The sequence below is a fragment of the Pantherophis guttatus genome, chromosome 1, assembly GCF_059756535.1.
Source record: "Pantherophis guttatus breed Tessera chromosome 1, ASM5975653v1, whole genome shotgun sequence".
Classification (NCBI taxonomy): Eukaryota; Metazoa; Chordata; class Lepidosauria; order Squamata; family Colubridae; genus Pantherophis; species Pantherophis guttatus.
In genome coordinates, this window is record NC_142063.1 from 304,770,429 (window position 1) to 304,787,052 (window position 16,624).

At 34.4% G+C, this 16,624-nt stretch overlaps 1 protein-coding gene across 1 annotated transcript in view; it reads right to left on the reverse strand.

The window, feature by feature from the left end:
- The window catches only part of SRBD1 (S1 RNA binding domain 1), a 151,243-nt gene that overhangs the window by 91,852 nt on the left and 42,767 nt on the right, over positions 1-16,624 (reverse strand). The window contains exon 15 of the mRNA XM_034427656.3: positions 3,300-3,391. Within this exon, the coding sequence (XP_034283547.2) occupies positions 3,300-3,391 (92 nt within the window). The remainder of the gene's footprint in view (positions 1-3,299; positions 3,392-16,624) is intronic.

Genomic DNA, 16,624 nt, shown 5'->3' on the forward strand with positions numbered 1-16,624 from the left:
GGTCATGTGGCCGGCATGACTAAACACCAAAGGCACACAGAACACTGTTACTTTCCCACCAAAGATGGCCCCTATTTTTCTACTTGCATTTTTTACATGCTTTCAAACTGCTAGGTTGGCAGAAGCTGAGACAAGTAACGTGAGTTTACCCCGTTACGCGGCACTAGGGATTCGAACCTTTCTATCGACAAGCTCAGAGTCTTAGCCACTGAGCCACAGCGTCCCACAATGTAATTTTAGACAGTCTTAAATGAAAACATGAACATTTTAAACAATGGAAATGTTTTCATTTTCTTATGCTGGAAACTGTGGCATAGGTGTCATAGAATATAGGCAGAAGATAGAATTTGGGGTATGGAAAACAAATCCTGTAGGACAGGCTGAAGGCACCAACTATGTTTTTCATGAAAAGAGGAACCCTGAAGACAGACACAACAGCATTCATCAAGTAGCTGAAGAGTTATCCATTATTTGTACCTTCACCTCCAGTATCTGAGTAGATATATCTCATTCTTTAAAAAGCAGAACTACAACTAATGATATTAATCAAAGGAGGAAAGATCTTGGTTGAAATGTTAGGATCTTGGTAACAGCAATTTGAAAAGAGACCCAAGTTCCTTCTCCTTATCTTTAAAGAAAAAATTGGGAACTGCAGGAGACTAGACAAAGAATGGCCAAGACTATGAATTTTCTGAGCACTGTTCCCCTCTCTGAATTACACTGTGATTTTAAGAATGTGGTTTACATCTTTCCACTGGTTCTGAAAAAGAAAGAAAGAAAGAAAGAAAGAGAGAGAGAGAGAGGGAGGGAGGGAGGGAGGGAGGGAGGGAGGGAGGGAGGGAGGGAGGAAGGAAGGAAGGAAGGAAGGAAGGAAGGAAGGAAGGAAGGAAGGAAGGAAGGAAGGTGTTTCAGGGTAATTAATCCGACTAAATTAAAACAGTCCATTAGAAATGCCGTTGCTCATACCTACTTACTAACTACTTCCAGTTAAAAAAATGATTATTTTATTTTCAGGTAAGAGCAGTCACCAGCATCTGGAAGAAAGATGGTAATTAAGATTTCAGAAATGATATAGGAAGAAATTCCCATATTTGCTATTCTCAAATAACAGCTGTTTGGTATTATAGCACAGTCATCCATACAGTTGCAAATTAGTGCACATTTCATTCTCTTTCGGAAATTTACAAATCTGTGAACAAAAACATTTGGGATGTACTGTACACTTTACTAAAACAATAATTTTCAAGCCAGTTTTCTACAACTGTTAATTATTCATCTTCTCTTTTTTCTCTCTCTTCTCACATGTCTACCAACATTAAAATAGTGTCTCCATGCTCTTTAGGTGGTAGAATTTGTCTGTTTATCTTTGATCAGCAATCAGCTCTGCCTAGATAAGGCATGTGTTATTTCCTTGGTAAAGGAGCATTCTTCCACCATACTTGCATATCCTTAATTGTTACAAGAAGCATTCAGACTCTAATATTCATGATATAGAGGCACAGCACATTACACCTGTTATCCGGATTCCTAGCCAGCTATCAGGTTTGAGCTATTGAAACAAAAGAAATGGGGACCGAAACAGGACCTTCTGGATCACTAATAATACAAAGCATTAGAATAGGTGTGCATCAGATTTTCTGGCAGGAGAAATAAACTGGCATTTTGACCTTAAACCCTCTAAGCTCCATTTATTAAATCTTCCTGAAGAGAGATAAATCAATAGAACTAAACAACTCATATATTCTAATATATTCTATATTTATTCAGTTTTAATTAAAAACATGGTAAAGACTATATTTGTGATTACATTATTCACATGTCTGCAAGCCAATTCAAGCCAGGCATGCATGTTCATTACAGCTCAATACATAAGGTAGGCAAAGCATGCTAAACATAACTTCTGGACTTCTTTCCAATCTCTCTGACAACAGACGCAATAGCAAGTATGTTCCATTTTTTTTGTCTCTGTTATGAAGTAATGCCTCATTCATTCATTCATTCATTCATTCATTCATTCATTCATTCGCTCATTCAGTCAATGAATCAAAGAATCAATCAATCAAGGCTGGCCAACACTGGGTTGTTTAAAATTAAAACATTTTAAAAAACATATATCAAAGAAAAGTAATATGGTTGTCCAGAAGAGAAGTTACTTGAACCAAAACCAAAAGCTTGATAGCACCTTAATTTAGAAGGGAATTAAATAGCTTCCTAAAAAGACTACATACTACATGAAAATATTTTATAGATACGAATTAATAAGAAAAAAAGGAGGAATACACAGAGCTAACACATAGTTCAAGAGTAACAAAGTAACTGACAACAAGAGGATAAGTATTTTTCTCCAACTTGATGCTCTTTAGATTGATTGGGATGGGAATTTTCAGTCAATTTGGGAAAGAAAAATATGGCTTAAAATGATATTTATATATAAATTTCCAGTTTAGAAAACTGCTGAAAGCGATAGGTCTAGAGATAGATCATCTAAAATATAGAAACAAATTGCAAAACTTCAACGATATAGAGTTGCAACCACATTTTCAATAACATTATGTAAGCTCACATATGTTTCTGACTGCCAATGGAAATACTAAGAACGGATGACAGCGCTTTTGTAAAGGAAAGAGTCCTACGGAATTTTCTTTACTCAAGCTGAAATTGATTTACAAAACCTACAGCTCATTTATGCCTCAACTCATTCTGTACTGTCCATTTATTCTGATGCAAATCTGCCGAAATTTCAAGGGAAGCAGATTTTTTTAAAAAAGAATGGAAGACTGAAAATTTCTATTATTATATAAGTACATGAGTCTCAAGGGTCTTTATTAAAACAGAAAGAAAAGTGTATCTCTCATCATTCATCCTTTCTCTATTAATTTCCCTATTCTAGTTATTCCGATTTAAGAAACAGGTATAATAAAATAAAGATAAAAATATTGTACACTTAAGTCCTATACAATGGGAAAAAGAAGGTTTGCTATGCTATGTATAATAGGATTAGATACATTTTTCTATTTGTAAATGGCATGTAACAACATGTAAATAATGAGCAGATTTTTCTCTCAAGCATATGTTGGATTAGCCAACAAACGTACTCAAGATCTGTAAACAAAAGAAATTATATATAATTTCCTATGATTTGTTTGTATGGCTTTATAAAACCGTTCAGAATTTCATATTCAGTAAATACGCACAAAAGGAAAACAATCTCTCTGTCTAAAGCTCAAGTCCCTCTTTTAATGGTTATAACACACATATATTCTATTTCTGAAAGGAGTAAGAATATAAGCAATAGTTACCTGCACTTCGTAGGTTAGGATCTAAATCAGGCATCTCTTTACAAGCTTCTGGACTAACACTGTATATAGAGGCTCCTGCTTCATTGGTAATGCTGTAAAATAAAAAGCATAAAACATATCTTATATTTTAATAAAAATGATGAAAAAAATGAGCAACAAAAACCAAAGGTTGATAAAAACAGAGTGCTCATAGAGACAAAAATGCATCAACCATTATCTAAAAGAGAAACTTGGCAAGATTGTGTGTTTGTGTGTGTATTCTCAAATTTAAATGTATGTGGTATATTTCCATTCTTTACAATCTGAATACGAAACACTAAACTCATGTGAATGCCATCTGTTTAGAATACTTTCACTTGTGTAGATGGCCTTATTTCAGTAAGATTTGTGAATAAACCTGACAACACTACATCCTGTTTGGAATATCTTGGGCTACATAACTCTTATACTATTTGCAAGTGAACATTTTATTTGGAATGCATTACGTATGTAGTTGTAGTTGAAATAAAAGAGATCAAAGAAATATTGATATTTAGATGAAAAGAACAAAACAGCAGCAGGCAATCATTAACAAAATTCAAGTTGTATTATTTTATTGATTTAGGCCATTGTCTAAAAGCCAGTATGACATGATTGTGACATGATTGTGATTGTCTCTTTTCATCAGAACATTTAATAAGTGAATTTCTCATTTGATACATTTAGAATTTTGAACTATAGTTCTGAAATTGTAGGTAACTCTAGTGTTATCAACAGCTATTTATCTGAAGCAATAACATGTCTGTCACTCCAAAAAGGCAGTATGCATCCACATAAAAAGGTTATACAAATGTATCTTATATTTATGTTACAGCATTCCCCGATATAAAATTAAACATGACTTTCCTAAATTAGGATAAAACCAACTATTTCTTCGTAGTCTCTGCAATAATCCCCACCATTATCTCCTTCAAAAGCTAACCAAGTCTCCTCTGAAAGTTATCCGAATCACAGCATCACTGAAGGCCAGCCTTAATAGCTGAAGTTACAAACACAAAATGCAAACTTACATGGCAGGAGTATCAGTTAATCCGTTGCTGAGATGCCTTCAAATGCCTCTAAAGCTTTAGACAGAGGCAGATGCAAAGGGGAACTGAAATAAGGATCAGAACTGAATCTTATTTTAAAAGATTAACACAGAAGTCCAGAAGAGGGGATTGGCTCAGAGAAAATGAATTCCTTTTCACCTACTAGTGCAAACTTTCAGGCTGAATGCACGGGAAAGAAAACAATGGCATTTCTGTTCATAGAAAAGAACCAGCCCCTTCAAGATCTATGGGTCAGAGGCAATTGGATTCAATTTTATCCATTGACTGAAAATGCAACCTGCATACAATTGCTTCTATTGATAAAGAAGCATTTATTGTAAAGTATTTTAGGGATAAATATTAAAAGCTTATCCTGCCTCCAAACAAATGTATGAGTCATATAAAAATCACAGAGGTAAGGCATGAAAAAAACTAAAATATTGGTTTTTTTTTTAAAAAAAAGAATTTGTATGTATTTGTGTGTGTATGAAACTGTTCTGAATAGCAAAGATTGCTTAAGAAGATACCCAAGAAATATGACCCAGCTACCTTACATTTTATCCTTGTAAAAAAAGTCATGAAAAATTAACTTTTACAAGTTACTGAAATAATTAGCCATTTGTCATTAATTTAATTAATTTACATTGCCTGTTTTGCTTTTGCCTTTCCAAGTTGCTAATTAAAATATGAAATCAGCATTGATGAAAGCATTTACTATATTTCAGAAAGTCCTTTTTCTACAAGCTATCCTGTGCTATGATTTACAAAAAGCAGTTTCTAGTATCACATTTAAAATTACTCTAGACTGCTAAAACCCCAGATTACTTTTGCTGAATTGTGATGAATAAAGAGGGCTTTAATTGACCCCACACGGCAGCATTAAAACCATTGCACAGAAAATTTGTCCTAATATTTTCTTTAGGAAGTCTAAAAGGAATTACCTTTCGAGTAATTTCTCCTAGCATATTGTCAATTATTTCTGAACAACTGATAATGCTTTCAAAAGTGCATTCTTTCTTTTAAATAAAGCATATAAAAAGAGCATTCACAGATTAATACATTTTCTGTCGCAGTAGCAAAAAAAATAATCAAATCACTATTCCTCACAATAAGAAAGTCCTTTTATCCTCAAGTCACTATTCCACAGATGTGCTTACTGTAGTTGTGAATGCTTTACATTCAAAAACAAAATCAGCAAACAAAAGCCCAGGCCACTTTACTTATAAAGATGACATGTTATTCTAAATCTACATAATGAAGTTATTCAATCTAAGGATGTTATTTTATTATTTATTTGAAAATTAATTAAATTTCATAATAAACATTAATAGAATTAGAAAATAGAAGAACAGGACTGTTTAAATGGAAATACACATTGTTTATATTTCCATAATATACCTATATAAAACTTATATTAAGTTTCCTAATTGCATCATATTGAATCTTCCAGTTTTCCAAATGTGAAACATTAGAACAGTCCAAGATGCAAATGGAACATACTTTCAAGCAAAGAATGTAAATTATTTTAAAATACTCTAATCTATAAATGCGATTTTTATTGTATTCTGCAAAACATCCATAACATGCAACTGGTATATCAAAATACACGGTAGCCAATACAATCTAGAAATGTTAATTATTTCACCCAATTACTAGCAGGAAAAATAAAGATAATACTGAGCAGGAACTTTCATAATTGTTGATGAAAATTATGCCATGCCCAAAATAATTACATTTATCACTGCGCAAATTTGAAAACTCTCCTGTGAAACTGGACAATACTGTGAAACTGGACGGCACGTTTATAAAAACATATATATTACTTTCATCCCCTTAGCCAAGATTTTACTGGCTTACCATGATTTATTTTCAAACCGCGTAGGCAAGCCTGCCCATGTGAACTGGGGCAGGGATGTGGGTGGGAGAGAGAAGGAGGGTCTAACTATTCTTGATTACAGTTATCAATTACACATGTTTCCAACAACATACCAGCACTCACAGATGGCAATCTTTTGATCCTGGGTAATGCTTAAAGTGGAATAAAACATGGAAAGGACGAAACTTGGAACTTCAGACATTTTGATTTTTTTTTTCAATGGATACAACTAAATCTAACTGGAAATTATACCATCTCTTCTAAAAAAAATTCTTGTGGTTCTAAGTTATTAGAAACATTAAGAACTGACTTGAATAAAAAAAGGATCAGGAAAACTGACTGTATCAAAGAGCAGATATATTCTTATAATAAATTACAAGAATACTTTGCTGCTGTATTTTAAAAGGATGTACATATTTTTGATTCCTAATCATAAAATGACAAACTTTGCAGAACATTAAAATCATGGAATGCCGTTATAAAAATTATTACTAATAAAATTACTAGCAGTCTCCAGAGCAAAATGTCTATGGAGATTCTCAATCATTCAGGTCATGGTTATCCCAAAAGTGCTTTTTTCCAAAAAGCAACTGGACTGTCTTGTTTGTTTGTATTTCTTTGAAAACATTTCACTTATCACCCAAGAAACTTCTTCAGTACTGAACTGCGCTGAAGAAGTTTCTTGGATGATAAGTGAAATGTTTTCAAAGAAAAAACCCAAAAAAGTCCACTTGCCTTTTAGAGAAAGCACCTTTGGGACAGTCTCCGGAGCAATCTCCTTCATCTTGTATCCCTTCATGTTTATTTGGATTATCATTCTTCCAATTCTTAATAAACATGCCATTGGATAACTAGGCTGGGAATTTTGAGAATTGTGGTTCTAACATCTGGAGAACAATTCATGATACTGAATAGTTTTGAATTAGGAACACAAGGTCCTAGTTCAAATCCTCATCCACTCTTATCCTCATCTTTTAGGCCATCCTGATCCAGTTCTACTTGATAGTGGGATCAATTGGAAGCAAGGCGTGGAGAACTCAGATTTATAATCAGAGCTGTTTGAAGGAAGAATCTATACTAACTTATTATAATCACTGTGAAAAGCTCTCCTTCTCTACCGGGAAGAGATGATCAGGCAACATTGATTTTGTGTTCAAGGCATTAAACTGCTGGAAGCAAAGGATGATTTTCTGTATTGAGCTATCGATATATCTGGTCTGAGAAATTCAAGTACAGAATCTTATATTTGGAATATGGCTTGCCTCCAGCAGAGAGATACTAATAAAGATGACACTACAGATCATTGGAATGAGATAAAAGTAAAGCATTTCACACATTAACAGATCGATGCAAGTGATAAACAAACAATAATAAACAGCTTAGACTTTTAAGAGAATTTCTAAAAACAAATTTGGGAAAGATAAACGTCTTTAGAATTTAGAATTAATGCAATCCATATATTTTAACTTTAAAGTTCAATAAGTGGAAGACAATGATTTTAAATAAAATTTTAGGAATAATACAAGAAAAAAGTGTGTATCATCTGGATTTTAATCTGTTTAAAAATGGCAAAAAATTGAGGATGAATTTGGCATTCTTTGTATATCTTACTCATAGTTAAACAAAGTGAAAATATATAAAACAGGTGAAGTAGAAAATATTTATTGGAACCAGTTCCACTGTATTGAATAAATAAGTTTTGTATTACATAAAAGTTATTCAAAATTATTATTCAAAGGCCATGCTAGCTGAGAATTTTGTAAACAAAGTCTAATGCTAGTGTCCCACTGAAAAGTTTGGATAACAACTAATGCATATATTTGCTGAGTTTGCTCTCTCAGACATGACCTCAAATGACAATATATGTGGCATTAAAAATTGACCTAAGGAATTAAAATAGCTTTGAGAAAACATTTTACCAAAAAGTTTCCTACAGATCTGGAAATCTATTTGAATGGAAATCAAAGATATGTGTGCTTAAAGAAAGGGGAAAAAAGAAAACAAAAAGCTATTTGTTAGTTGCAACTTTCCTGTGTGAGATATATTTTGTAACAGTAGTGAGAAAAATGTAATCAATATGTTCCCTATAAAGATCACCACACATCTGGGTGACATAGTAACTGGACTACGTAAAAGCAAAATAAAAAGTTATTGCACATCATTGTAACTATACTGTCTACTTTCTCTATGAATCCTTTAGAGCAAAGGGCTAGGATTTAAGGAAAGCCGGGAGAAGAAAAAATCATGTCCAGAACTGTAATATGATATTAGATTTCATTCAGTGTGTATTAAGGCAATTTGTTCTTCCTGTTTTCTTCTTAAAATATATTCCAAAGATACGAAATTATTACACCCATACAACAATATTGGAGCCTTTGTATTTTTCTTTAAAGAATAAACATTTAGTTTGTTACTCACAAATACAAGTACCTTTGACAAGTATAACTGAAGCAATGAAAAGGATAAACAGTCTTTTCATCCTAAATAATTTTCTGATAATATGGATACAAATACAATTCAATTAAGGCTACTCAATGCAAGATAACTTTACTTGAAATACTTCATATATGGTGTCCTCTGCATCATTTGACTTGTTACCTACACAAGATTTCAAAGTCATATTTTAACATTGTACCAAATTTCATTCAAATACCGACACAGAATTTCCTTTTGAATAATGCATAAAGTAGCTAAATCAAAGAACACTGGTATGAACTAAAGAGAAGTAAATAGTTATGTCAGACTTTAGATGTGTAAAAGTGTTGTTTTGGCACCATCTGGTGACTATCTACAATACTGCAAAAATATGGAGTGCTTCAGTATTTGGACATTGGACAAATTGGCTTATAAATACATGAACTATCAAACTAATGCAGCTTACTCTCCATCAAACTGCTTTTAAGATAAATTTATTAATGAAAATCATCCTTTGATATAACTTTCATTGCTTTAAAAAATATTTGCCATATACAGGAATGGTATCAAAACAACCTTTTATTTCATAAATACAATTTTATATTCTATAAAGAATGCAGCTCAATGTCCATATTTATATGTTGCAGCAAAATACTATGTTTTATCATCATTTGTATAAATCTTATTTCTAGCAACTGATGTAATTTTAAAGTATGCTTTGCTAAAATATGGATATCCTATTTTAGATTAACTTGCACCCCATCTACATTTTTTGACTGTAATTTTTGGTTCTAATTTGCACCCATCCAAATGCTGAATACTTTTTAATGAAACCGTAATTTAATTAATTAATTAATGTACATAAACTTGTTTTTTCAGACTTGCTCTCATCATCATTAGTTGCCATTGCACTGATTCCTCTATCAACAATGCTGAAAGCAATGCTCTATTTTGATGATTTTGCCTTAATGGAGGTTTGTGCTATTATCAGGTGAAAGCTGATGTTCTAAACGCTATATGAATTAATTAATTAATTAATTAATTAATTAATTATTATTTATTTATTTATTTATTTATTTATTTATTTATTTAATTTATATCCCGCCCTTCTCCAAGTGGACTCAGGGCGGTGCACAGCCAGACTAAAACAGATATCGATACAAAATTTAAAATTATTAAAAGAATTAAATAACTGTGGCCCAAAAATTTAAAACATTTTAATGTTTTAAACTAAAACTAAAACCCCTTTGACAATTTAAAATTATGTTACTCTCTGCAATCCTATCTATATTGCTATATTTTTTCTTTTGCATTTTTTAATAATTTTCAATAAAAAAATTTTTAAAAAAACAAAAACAATGCTGAAAGGTCAGGCCTTAGCTATTAAACATCAAAAACACCTGCCAGGCTATCTCACATCCTTTACATGGAAGATCTGTAGCTTTATGGGGAAATACCATCTGAAAGAGAGTTGCTGCTCAAAACTGGACATACAGACAAAATATTCAAAGGAGTTTGGACTGAAAAAAAAATGGGCTATCCTTATAATCAACCAGGGAAAAACAGTGAAAACTGAAGGGAACCAAGATATCCTATGGAAATATCATCAAGAGTCTGGAGGACAACATCAAAAACACTGAAATCAAGAAGAATAGTAATAGCAATAGCTTATAGGTATATAAGTTAGACTTATATACCACTTCATAGTGCTTTAGCACTTTCTCTATGCATTTTACAGAGGCAGCATGTTGCACCCAACAATCTGAGTCCTCATTTTACCGACCTCAGAGAGATGGAAGGCTGAGTCAATTTTGAGCTGATCAGAATCGAACTCTTGGCTGTGGCAGAGTTAGCCTGCAATGCTGCATTATAACCACTGCACCAAGAAGGTTAGAAGTAAATATATCATGAGAGTGAAGAAAATCTTAAAGTCTAAACTCAGTGGAGAAAATAGGTTGGCATTTTGCAAATGAACCAGAAGAAGAAAAAAAGGACGATGAAAAAGATGCACTGCAGCTACTATACCATGAAGGATTACTGAATAATGGAGAAACCAAACTAGTGCACAAGAAAAATCAAATGAAGAATAGAAAAGAGACATGGCAATACAACGTTATTACATGCCAGTATATAAAAATACATAAAAAATAGGCAAGCAGATAGCAAGAAGATCTGGTAAAGGCTAAAAGTGGGAAATTTGAAGAAAAAGACAGAGGGACTAATTCTGGCTGCACAAGACCAAGCCTTAAGAACAAAGCCAGAATTGAGAAAGCAGCAACAAACAGCAAATGTCACCTCTGCAAAGAAACTGAAGAAACAGTAGACCACCTGGTAAGATGCTGCAAGAAGATTACACAGACTACTACAAACAACAGCATGACAAAGTAGCAACAAAGGAGATTGGAATATTTGCAAGAAATACCATTTGCCTACAAGCAAGAGCTGGTGGGACCGCAAAATAGACAAAGTAATAGAAAATAAAGATGCTAAATTTAAGCTGGTTTAAATTTAAGCTAAAGGGTTTTAGAATTCAAACAGATAAACACCTGCCATATAATACCCCAGTCGTAATTGTTGAGAAGAAAAATAAAAAGAAGAGAAGAGAAAGAACTGGAACACAAAATATGAAAACCTGCAAATAGAACTAGACTGTGGCAAAAGAAAAATATATAGTACCAATAGTGATAGATGCCTTGGGTGCAATCCCCAAATATCTGGAGTATCACTCAAACATCAATAGCATTGACAATGACAATATCACCATCAATCAAATTGCAAAAGGGAACTTTACACCATCAAACAACATCTGCCTATCCCAGATCCTTGTGAAGGACTCAACAGATAGATGCCAAATCCAGTTTACACATCTGGCTCACAGTGCAATGAATCAAAATAGCAACTTCATGAAATACCCATAATCAGTTAAGAAAGTTCTAAATACTCAGCAAAGAAGCACCATCTTCATAATCTTCCTAAAAGACAGCAATGGATTTGATATCTCATCAGCACCCCAAGAAGCAAGCCATTCTCCAAAATTGCTACTACCAAGAAAGCACTATGAGGCTCCCATTCTCCTACCATCCCATGGAGATTAAATCTGAAGTATCTTTCACGGGATAAATGCAGAGCATAAGAAAGCTCTGGTTGGAGAAGAGAACCATTCAGATAGGAACTGGTCCATAAAGGAACAAGGAACAAGGAACTGGTCCATAAAGAATTACAAAAGTTAATACCAATAATATAATTATCCTCAGTAAACAGAGAGACAGTTTGGCATTATGGTTTAAGGCAGGGCTCCCCAACTACTAGGCCACAGCCCATTATTGGGCCATGAGCTCTTCAGAACCAGGCTGCGGAAGCAGCGAGTGAGTGCATTCATGCGCTCATGTATCCTCATTTTCACAAGCTGCGGATGTGCATGCCCGCTGCTGATGCAAATGGAGCTGTGCATGCACACGCTTGCCGGCCACTCACACAAAACCATCCCTCTCCCCCCCCCCTCCTGCCAGTTCATAAAGCTGGAAAGATTGGGGAACTCTGGTTTAAGGCACTAGACAGAAATCAGAAGATTGTGAGTTCTAGTCCCTCCTTAGACACAAAGCCAGCTGAAAGACTTTAGGCCAATTGCTCTCTCAATCCTAGGAAGAAGTCAATGGCAACATTCCAAAAACATTGTCAAGAAAACTGCAGAGATTTGTCTAGGAAATTGCCAGGAATTAAGACAAAGCCAATAAACTCATTCCCCCCTCCCTCCCAATTGGAACTACATTCAGAGCCTGCAGTATGTGTACTGTCCTGCAGAATGCTGGCCGTTAGCAAGTAGGTTACAGCATTCTGCATCGATTTAGTTTCCAGGTGGTTTTCAACAGCAGTCCTAATAGAGGCCCTCAGTTCCATTTATTGTCATCATTGGGGAAACAACACCCTTTTTATATACAAGGTAAATTAAACACCACGTATACTGAATTTTGATATCCCTTTAGTGCCCCAACATCTTATTCTTTTACTGTGTTTTGCTATAGCACTTCTCATTTCAATCTATTTCAGCTATCCCTAATAAGCACATTTGCTTGGCCAAAAATCAGGCTCCATTTTAGAACCATCCTCCGTGCACATGCCAAAATATCACTGCATCTCATTCATCTTTTTTCTTTGAGTGGATTCTCAAAGCTTTAAATTAAAAAAGAAAATCCCTCTTATGAAACAAATGCACTCCCATATAGCGCTCAACTGGATTTAAATCCCTACTTGAGCTCACTCATCACTTTTCATTATTCTTCCCATAAAGCAATAAATGCTTTGCAAAAACATGTTTTTAAGATTATGCCCTGTAAATGTTGTGCAGGTGAGTGAAAAGAACACACATTTGCGACTATGTATCGCCATGCATACACAAAAGGAGGACAGATTTTCAGTATTACCCTCAGTCAAAAGCAACATGAAAACTGCAATAACGTAGAGCTTATTTCTAATGCTGCTGCTTGCCATTGTGAACAATTCTCACAAAGCACAGAAGATGATAAAGCTTTCACCATAAATTAAAACATAGTGTGTGTGTGTGGTAAAATCCATCAGATGCAATCAGAATTCAAAATGCATTGGATTAAAAAAATAGCAGCCCAACACACATCTGAACATCATGATAAATGTCAATTTCAACAAGCTGACCTATTAATGTCATGGCCCTTTCAGATGGCTTATTCTTTTAAGGAGGCTGAGCCAAAGTGACTCGCAAAGCCATTGTACCTATAGAGCCAGACACAGGGAGTAGGGAATGACTGACCCCTGAATGCCTGGGACATCTTTTCTTTCTCCAGAACCCAGATTTTCTAGTACAGTCTTTCTCAACTTGGATTCTGCAAGATGATTGAAAAGAAAATAACCATTTGTTTAAACTTCGCAGTGCTAGTACTCACAGTAGTGGCAACCTTTATGTAATGCAAGCTTTTGTTTTTGTAAACGTTGTAAACTCTGAATTGCTTAGGTTAGAAGTGAATTGTACATTTTTATGAAGGGGTTTCCTGAGACCAATGCTTTGGTTGTTCCAGGTTTCAGAAAGACCATTATTTGGTTAAAGTGAGTAAAGCAAGATTAGTATATATGTCATTTTCTCTCTCAGTCACTCCCTGCATTCAGCTGGCCTACAGCTTCCCCATATTCCCCCAGTGTCCTTCCTCAGCCATTGTCAAATGCTTCTATGTGGCACACCCTACTGGCCATCCAATCTTCCAACTCCTTCTCTTCCCCACTTTCCACCCAGCTGTCAAAATCTTTGGTAACTTTCCTGCTTTTCCTGAACCTTCCTGCCCACAACGATAACAGCCCCATTTCATTCCTTGAAAGAAGCCCAACTACATAAAAATATGCATTTATTTTCATCATGGGAGAAAAAAATAAATATTTGACACTAAGTTTGAAATAAACTCGTTTTACTTCGCGGAGACCAAGGAAGGATAATTGTTCAAAGTTGACGTAGGGATCAGTTTACCACGGAGGAACAAAAGATTTAAGGCAAATACATCCTTAGGTACCATCATAGAAGCAATGCACCAACAAATCTCCAAAGCAAGCTTTATCACGTTTAGCCTGCCAAAAGTTTTAATCTATAATTCTTATTATCTCTGCTCATCAGTCATGATGATTGAGGTTGATCTAAATTGCAGTTAACATCAGGATTCTCAGTCTAAGTAAGCCACCTAAAGCAATACATTTATGAATTTGGAAAAAAAAAACTGAAAAATTCTATAAGTATATATATATGTAGCTTAAATTCAGCTTGCATACTTACTGTAAATAATAAAATGCACATAACGTCTCAACAACATTTGTACCCAGTGATGGAAACAAATATCTTATCTTATGTCTTTGCTGTATCTAAGAATCACAAATAACATTTGATTCCTTTTTATTTCCACAAAAAAATTAACTGCTTCAGAGGAGGCAATGGAGAAAAATCCAACTATGTAGATCTTAGCCTTTATCAAATAATAGAAAGATGGGGTGATGGCCAATCTATAGTAGTTCTTCGATTATATTTTAAATCAAAAGGAGTTGAAAACTGTTATGTCATGAATTTATATCAATACTGTTATCACTGTTTGATTTTAACATTTGAACAATGGCTAGATTAATGTTATGGTGGGTCATGACATAATAGATAATATGGTAGCAGCTATGTTTCCATACCGAACTTGAGCACCAATATTCCCTGATACAGACACCACTAACCCTGATAGAAACTACAGATGAAGCTGGGATTTGTATTAGATCATCTCTTGATGATGGTGTACTGTTGGGGAAATACCCCAGGTGCAACCATACATATGAAATAGTTTCCCAGTACAAGGATCTCTCAAACAAAATGGAATTCTTAAATAATCAATACACTGAATGATATGGTAATTATACCCCTTCTTATAGAAGTTTAGGATTACGAAAGAGGGGTTACATTTCCCATATCTGGAATTGAAGCTCCCTCCAAACTGATGTTTTTATGTGGTAATATTGCATTGACCCAATTATCTTTTATATGGGGTGATGCACTGTTGGCTATCTTAAGGCACCAATAAGATGTACTAGAAGTATTGGAGAGTCGAAGAAGAAGGATGGCAATTTATTTCTGGATTTAATGAAGGTAGCCCTAAACAGTTCATCCTTTTGTATAAGAGAAGAGACTATTGTCTCTGATATATTGAAAACATGTTTTGTGGGAATGCCTGTTCCTGGAGAGTTGTTATCATAGTAACCGTGTCCCTAATAAGGTTGCTACAAAAGTAGCTACACATGATGGTACATTGGAAACAATTGATGAGTCACATGTGCATGGATATGAACATGTGGAAGCACATAGTCCTGAGAAGGAACTACATCTAATTATTTATGCCTCTGTAAGAACCTATTAAATGACATATAACACCAATAGTATCGTGACCATATGGGGACTGGAGCATATAGAGGAGTCTATAGGGGTAAGAGAGCTACATTACATGGAGCATTTGATGCTGAATGTAATGATGCGGTAGTGATATTTAAGAAAGTATAAGCAGGGCTTTTGGGAATGGACATCTAGCCTGTGCTGTAGCAAAGAGTATAAATGAAACATCATTTGATATTGCTGCACTGGCTGATGAAATGGGAGAAATCAGAGAAGTTCTGTTACAAAATCAGATGGCTATGTTATTAAGAATGAGACATGGATATGATGAATTCCAAGTTTGTGTTGATATATCCGATAAATTACAATTTCTCAAGTCTAAACTGCAAAAAGTGCATAATATCCCTACATATTACATATGTAAAACATATAACTGAAAACACTGCTTTTAAAGGAATTTGGGATTTGCTAACGGGAAGTTTCTATAATATTGCAAAACATCCGCAATTTACAGGAATAATAAAACTGATAAACAGGAAAAGGGGGGATTGAGAGAAAAATGAATTATTCCTGTAAAAAGCATAACCTGAGTAACGCCATTTTAAACGCCATGTTTTACCTGATATAACCTGATTATATAACTTGGTAGTGAGGACATGAGAAAGGAAACTCTGTCGTTCCTGTGATGCTTGTTGTGCAGGATATATGATGCATATTTTTGAGGAAATGGATGTTCTGGTAAAATTCCGAAATGGGCCTGTTTGGGACCTGCCCATTCCAGAAGGGAAAGTCCACAAATGACGATACCATTTAGCATGGAAACATCTGTGTAGGGTATTTTCGAAGGGTATTGTTGGAGGGGAATTTCCAGGGCGGAACATGTGCCAAATATATTATATAAGACCTGAAACCAATTCTCTGGTGGACCGTTTGTATCCGTTTGTATCGGGCGTCTGTATCCTAAAAACTGTATTTAAACCGTGTAATTGAAATGGTCAGGGTCCTCTCTTTCATAGGAGAACCCTTTTGCAAAAGATTGAAATATATATATATATATATATATATATATATATATATATATATATATATACAC